Genomic DNA, 7,176 nt, shown 5'->3' with positions numbered 1-7,176 from the left:
CGAGTTTTCCCTGCCGCCTATTTTTCTACAATAGGGAATAGCAATTTATAATACGTGGCGCTCGCGGTTTGCACCAGTTTGGCACTTTTTGTCAACGCAGGCAGGCAGGCAGGCAGGCAGGCAGGCACGGACAGGGGCAATCCTGGGGGGCTTCGCCCCCCCTGGATCGCTTCGCTCAGGGGGCTCAGCCCAAAAAACGGCAGGCGTCAAGCTGACGGCGGCGCCGTGAGCGGCAAGCCGTACAGCTGTGCGAAGGCGCAGGGACGGTTGTGGGGCCCTGAGCTGCCGAGCTGCGGCCGTGCGGCGTTGTGATGGCTAACAAGGAGGTGGCTGCCTTATGGCAGGAAAAGGGCTGATCCCGGGTCGTTATCAACCCAGCCACCTTGACGCGGGCGCCTACTAAGCACACGCCTCTATGTTGGGGGCCTTTGGCATCCCCGCAAATCCGGACGTGGCCGGTTGGGTGGGGTGCACAGTCCGTGCTAACCCGCAGCTAACAAACTAGTCACGTCACTCGCCGCCAATCGACACGTGCACCCTCAGCCCCACGCCCTGCTAGCGCCGTTCAGGCTCTCAGCCCGGCCCCGCCTCCGCCGGCGGCCATGGCGGCCGCTGCAGCTTGGTCGGCCGCTCGAAGCCCATCAGCTTCAGCAGGAGGAGCACACGGATCACGTTGGCGGCGGAGACGTCGCGGTTCGCCGCCTGCCCCGCCGCCTGCCCCGCCGCCTGCCCTGCCGCCCCACTGGCGAAGAGGTAGCGCAGGCGCTCTTCAAACCGGGCCGCCGACGCGGTCGCCGCCGTGGGGATGCCGCCGACGTACGCCTGCAGGGCTGGCGCAAGCTGTGGGCGGTTTGGCTGGAGTCGTTCCAGGCCTGACATGTGCCGCCAGTGGCCCATGCTCATATGGAATTGGCCCCGCTTCTGGCGCCGCCGCCGCGCTGTCCTGGCTCGCGGCTGCCAGTGCTTCGATTGCTTCCGGCGGTGGCCCCCCTTGCGCCGAAAATACCGAACGTCAAGGCCGTACAGGCCATCTCAACTGCAAAACCTTTGCGCTCAGTGTTCCGGCCAGTCAATATTGATACTTCAGTATTGATCCCTGATCGAGACGGGGCTGAGCCGGTCTTTCTCTCCTTAGTTCATGTTTAGCGCCTTCTACCGCAAACCCGCTTCCGAGTCGGCGCTCCCCGCTCCGTCCTCTCCTCTGCTTCCGCGCACCAAGGGATGAAATCGCAGGGCATTGGGTAGTTGTGGGAGGAAGGCCTGACGGCGCGTAAGTCCCTACTCTAAGGGTAGCCCCAGCTCATCATCAAGTCCTTTTACGGCGTTCCTGCTGCTACATTGGTATCGAGCATTCAGGTTCTCTGAACTCGAGCGTCCTGCTACACGTAGGATGTCCCCAGCCGCTTGCCGTGATCCGGTCCAGGGGGTCAACCCATCAACCTGATCAATCCTAGCCGCTGACGGGGACGACCAGGTTCGTGTTATAACACTTGCTGTTCAGCGTAGAGCTGGCTGGCTGCTGCTGCGGGGCCTAGGCAGACCGACGCAGACTAAGGCGGCGGAGTAAGGAACAGAGGCATGCAAGGCTCGTGGGTTGGGTATGAGTTGTCACAGAGTGATAGTCATTCTGCTAGCTTGCGCTGGTGGCAACTCAACCGGCGAGCCAGGTCGCGGTTGAGTGCTATAAACCCCTCGGCAAGGCCCATGCAGCCCGCCATGCAGGGGATGACAAACCATCAGCAGTAACACCGGCACACGGGCACAGGCTTCTAGCGGCACGCCCTGTCACGCCCCGGGGGCCTAGGTAGTTGCGCCGTGCCGCACACACGATATCACCCGACAGGGGGCACTGCGTAGCGGTAGGTGTTTGTGCATAAGCAGTGGGTAAATAGTTTCAGCAAAGGGCTGGGGTTGTGTTGAGCACCCATGGTTTTTGACAGGGGTGCAAGAGGGATTCACCACCCTGATTCACCCCCTGCATTCCACCTGCGCGTGGGGTTCCACCCAACCACCCTGGCTTGCCGCCACTGCGCTGGATCCCTGACGCATACACGACTACAGCGCATGACTACCTCACACTACAAGTCCTTTGACGCCCCTTGCAGTGACGGCCGGGACATTGACGAGTGTTGCGGAACTAATGCGTACGTAGACCAGAGCGGAAAGCGGAGTGGGACATGCGCACGCACGTGGACATGCCTGGGCCAGCGCACGCACAGCTAGTGGCAGGGCCTGCTCATATGCCAATTATATGTCACAAATATCAGATAGGGGCCCCGGCCACACACCAGCAATTACACGACAAGTTCCAGTTGGCAGCATTGGTTCAAACATGAGCTGTGGACCACATGCGGAATGCGCATCAGCAAACCACACACAACAGCAAACTTCCAGCCAGCCAGCAACTTGTCGGTACAGTAACTCCGGCGTTCGACCAGCCATGCACTTCTGCTCTGCTACTGCAAACTGTCTGCCGCCTGCTTGGGAGATGGGCACCAGCTGCACCCTACGGGACCTCGCCAACTTGCCTAAACCCTGTCCCTCACACACGTCCGCATCAGGTTTGGCCATTCAGCATCAAGGGTGTTTAGGCAATGCGTTGCGGCAATGCACTGAATCCAGAATCTTAGGTATATATACACGTAGAGGCCCTATTATGACACCCACATCATGGAGGAATGCGTAGATTCTTGGCCCCCGGGAAATCAACAAATTTGGTGAACCCGCAATGGTTCAAATCTCACAATGGGCAAATATTTTGGATTTTTTTTAAATAAAATGTAAAATAAATGTAATATACATTCCTCATTGCGGAGTGCACAAACAAAGTGGCCCTGTGCAGATACAAATAAGCCTGGTATCAAAATTTTGATTGGCCGTACTGAAAACGCTCTCAGACTACAGCTCTCTCAGCACGCCTTCTCCAGTGGCTCAGTGGTGCCCGCCTCTACCCCTTCTACCTGTTTCGCACCACCCTACCCTACGTGCCTAGCACTACGGTGGAGTCTGACATGCCCTCCAATTACGGTGTCGCCATGATGCTCCTGCTTTCCCCCCTTTTCCCCGCCATCCCCCCACACGTGGGCCTGGTAGTGGTGGTCGCATTGGCATTCTTGGGCTGAGTGACAGCTACGTGTTAGTATTTGCTATTACATATTACCTAATACCTATTGCGGGAAAATTCGGGCGCAGCGAGAATGGTGCAACCGCGGCCTCAAATCCTTGGTAAGGCGGGATTCACATTGTGCATTGAAGCCAGAATATTAAGTATGTATATATGCAGCGGCCGCTATTTGATCATCTCATCAGTGAGGAATGCCTAGATGTCGGAGTCTGGGAGATACATAGGAATTCTGCATGGGTTCAAATCTCATTAAGAACCAAACGGGCCAAAGTTTTTGGAAATGAAATGTTTTCACATACAGATTGCATTGGTTACGCAGGACGTTGACGCAGTTCACGAGCTAGTGGCGTGGAGAATGAACACCCTGCTCTGGACCCAAGGGGCGTGCCGCCTGCAACGCCGTCCGCCTCCTCTAGCTTTAGTGGGCTTGCTCCAGTAGGACGCTCCTCCCGCCATACCGAACGTGCGCCGGCCTCAACGTTTTGACACTCGCCATGCCGCACCCTCCTTTCTGCCGTTCTCTTTCCTCTTGTCCTCGCATGTACGTACTACTCCTGGCTCACCGCGGATGCCTGGCTGTGTTCCAGGTGGGTCTCTTGGGGTTTGCGTTATCACAACGCATCGCAGCCTTCGCTTGGTAGTCTGCGGCCAGTCTGCGCCAGCCCAGCCTCTGACAGCCGTATACACCAGCTGAGCAGGGGTCGTATCTTGTTTGCGGGGGAATGTCTTGACCCAGACATTCCTGGCCTCTGGAGCGGAAATTTTTGTCAAGGGGGTAGACAAACAGGCCCCCAAATCCACGATTTTTTTGTCTAGACAAAGTGCCTTTGTGGAAGCCATGTAAAATGTCTAGACATCTTGACATGTTGCAATTTCGCTTTTTCGCAACTGTAAACGGCGGCTTTCGTATCTGTTTCACGCAGTGCAACACTAATGAACAAGTCCAAATGCGATCATATGCACAGGCATGTCGCAGCGCGTTTCCCCAAGCAACTCTGAGCCTTCGCTTGCCTGCGCGGCGTACATGCTATACCTTAAAATGTGGCATCCCCGGCAAATCCTCGTCACCGGCTCTGCGCATCTGCAAAAAGGAAGACTTGATCGGGGTATCCTTCATCCTCGTCATATCGCCGAAAATCTCCTAAAGGACCATGACATTCCCTCACTTTCTACAAAATATATATGTCACTATGGTAGAGTTTGCCTCTCCTCAGACACCGCTTGTTTTGTTCAAAAGCGTGCGTGAACCCCCCCCTCCGTTTGTCTGGAAAATGGCCAAAATGGCCGTTTAATGTCTGGAGACATTAAGATAGGAGCCCTGCAGCTGAGAGTCACAAGCATTAGGACGCCGGAGTGGCGCAGCTTGGCGCGCGGTTATCTCGTCAAAGGTAACGTAGCAGTTGCGGTCGCTGCTCATGCTCACGCTTTTCTTTTTGCTTGTGCTAGCTCACTGGCCTCGGCTCTACAACGTCATGTTCGCTTGTGCGTGTTGCGTTTTTTCAAGCATTTTCCATAACCGAACATGTCACTACAGGTAGGTGCACTGGTGGAGTGATGGCACTGTAGGTGCCATCACTCCACCTCCTCTTCCTGAGACAAACAAAGTGGCCCTGTGCAGATACAAATAAGCCTGATCCCAAAATTTTGGTTTGCCGCACTGCATCGCACATTGGCTGTAATTAGTTGCGAAACGCTCTCTCAGACTACAGCTCTCTCAGCACGCCTTCTCCAGCGGGTCAGTGGTGCCCGCCTCTACCCCTTCTACCTGATAGCATGTGATGGCTCGGCGTCTTCGGGAGCTGGGACTGTCCCCTCTGTAACATCCGCATCCTTCTACCTGTTGCGCACCACACTACCCTACGTTCAGAGAAATGAAAGCTAGTGTGAATGCAAATGCTAGACGCCATCGAGTGCTCCAGGCTAGCAAGCAGCAAGAAAGAAGTTAGAGTTAGCAGCAAGTGCGGTTGCTTGTTACCTTTGGAGATGAGACAGCCCCACGCGGCTCCACAGCAGGCGCACCAAATGGTTACACTGGCGTGAAGCAGACTGCCGGTCCGGGCAGGGCTGACGTGTACCAGCTCGCGCGCGACTAGGCTGCCATTCGCGACAACGCGAAACCCACAAAATAAACCCACCTGGAACGCAGCCAGGCATCCGCGGTGAGCCAGGAGGACATGCGAGAACAGGAGGAAAGAGAACGGCAGAAAGAAGGATGCGGCAAGGCGGTTGTCAAGTGGAGGACGGCCGCGGAAAACAAACCAGGGTGGCTGCCTAGCTGCGGCCGGGCTGACACGAAGGCTGACTGGCTGCAGAAAATGGGTGAGATGGTACTGGAAGTATGCACTGGCGCCGGTCAGGCATGGTGAGTAGTGGCGCCGCTGCATGGGTCCATGCGTCCATGGCTGCGTACCGTACGTTTACGTGATCACCGCGCACCCTCCCGGGTCAACTTTTATTTTTTGCACCGCACACCCCTGTTCCGGTATTCTTTTGGGAGCGCGCACCCCCCTACTTAGCATTCCTGCAAGACCGCGCAGCCAGTAAACTGCGCAGTACTGTACGGTACTACGGTGCTGGCTTCGGAACCGGCCCACAGCCCCGCGCATCTCCTCACCCCCGCGCCACTCAGCGCGCCACCGCCAGTCTCAGCCGGCACAGTGCAACGCCACTTCGCCACAGCCCTGAACCCCCAGTGTTTTGTAGTAAATAAAACAATAGCGAAGGATGTACGCTAATTTGGATGTTTGCGCACAAAACTAGAAGGCTGGCGTAAGCACGTGCTTTCCGCTCGCCCTATCCGGGTTTTTCCATTGGACCGCGCACCCCCAACAGACTTTGTTCCCAGGACCGCGCACCCCCTCATAAGTGCGCGGTAATTCGACTTTTCAGCCAAAGACTTTATTTACATGCGCGGTGATCGTGCGCGGGTACGGTACGTGCCTAGCACTACGGTGAAGTCTGACACGCCCTCCAATCACGGTGTCGCCATGATGCTGAGTGGTAGCGCACCTGCAATCAGGCGACCGACGTCCACGGATGAGCACCGATGATAGACAACCCCAGTATTGCGAGCAGCGTGCAGCAAGCAATGGCCGGGCGACAGCGTGACAAGCAAGGGCAAGAACAGGGCGCGGCAAGGCACGCAGGAAAGGGAGCCCGAAGTGTACGGAAGTGGCGAGCAGTGCGAACATGCCAACATCACAACCGGAGGTGAGGACGCGTGGCTGCAGCGTGGTTGGAGCAAGGGCCGTGCGGCGCCACTAGTGGCCCCACTGGGATCCAGTGTAGGGGGCGCGGCCGCCCCGCTGCCTGCTGCAGGTAGCCCTCTGCGTGCTCCCGCAGACGACGCTGAGCTGCCGGGGTCGTCAATGGCAGTCACAGCACCGTGAACCCAGGCCAGCCAGATGGAAGCACCCGTGACATAGGATTTGCGCAAAGCTGGGCTGCGTCGGCGCCATGGCCTGGCATACCACGGGGCCTCGCGTAAGCCGTGCTCGGCTTGTTGAAGACAGGTACAGGAACGCCTGCGTGTTCTATCGCCCTAATCCCATAGCCATTGCTTGCCTCGCGCCTAGCGCCATAGCTTTTACGCGGCAGTGCATCACGCCTCCTGTCCCTCCCTCCCTCCCATACATGTCGTGTTGGGCACCGGTGGCGCTGGTGTTCTCCAGGTTGGTTTCGGGCGCATCCTTTCTGGTAGTCCCAAGCAACGCCTGGCCGCCGTCGTCCAGCCCAGCCATCCCAATACAGCAGCCGCTTTCCGTCAGCCAGCCATGGGCGCGACCGTCCACAGCGTTTACCGTCGGTTACGAGGTAACATGTGAATTCGCAACTTGCGCTACTGACTGCCTACTCTCGTGCCGCCTGCAAGCCCACTCCGCCATCCGCTCTGGCCTACGTACGCATTCGTTTCCACACCACTCGTCATAGCCAAAATTGCACTCGCGCGTCGCCATTGCGCCTTTGACTGATAAACTCTACCTAATGTGCGGGTCTGGGGATACCCGTACGCCACACAGTAATGGAACTTTGCCACCGTTGCCTCGCACTCC

At 57.2% G+C, this 7,176-nt stretch overlaps 1 protein-coding gene across 2 annotated transcripts; it reads right to left on the bottom strand.

Annotated features, from left to right (window-relative positions):
- Positions 1–347: 347 nt before the first annotated feature.
- CHLRE_06g278120v5 (uncharacterized protein) lies at positions 348–1,599 on the bottom strand. 2 transcript variants are annotated; one of them, XM_043063074.1, is made up of 1 exon: positions 348–1,599. In XM_043063074.1, exon 1 carries the CDS (start codon positions 877–879, stop codon positions 574–576), a length of 306 nt encoding a protein of 101 aa, XP_042923780.1. In that variant the 5' UTR covers positions 880–1,599; the 3' UTR covers positions 348–573. The 2 variants fall into 2 exon arrangements, with proteins under 2 accessions (XP_042923780.1, XP_001698102.2); XM_001698050.2 differs by having other exon boundaries at positions 348–969.
- Positions 1,600–7,176: the final 5,577 nt, after the last annotated feature.

Source organism: Chlamydomonas reinhardtii, chromosome 6, assembly GCF_000002595.2.
Source record: "Chlamydomonas reinhardtii strain CC-503 cw92 mt+ chromosome 6, whole genome shotgun sequence".
NCBI lineage: Eukaryota > Viridiplantae > Chlorophyta > Chlorophyceae > Chlamydomonadales > Chlamydomonadaceae > Chlamydomonas > Chlamydomonas reinhardtii.
This window is presented reverse-complemented; position numbering and strand designations above follow the sequence as displayed.

Bases quoted from the DNA above. Each gene is read 5' to 3' on its own strand.
- CHLRE_06g278120v5 (XM_043063074.1), bottom strand. From the start codon at position 879: ATGTCAGGCCTGGAACGACTCCAGCCAAACCGCCCACAGCTTGCGCCA.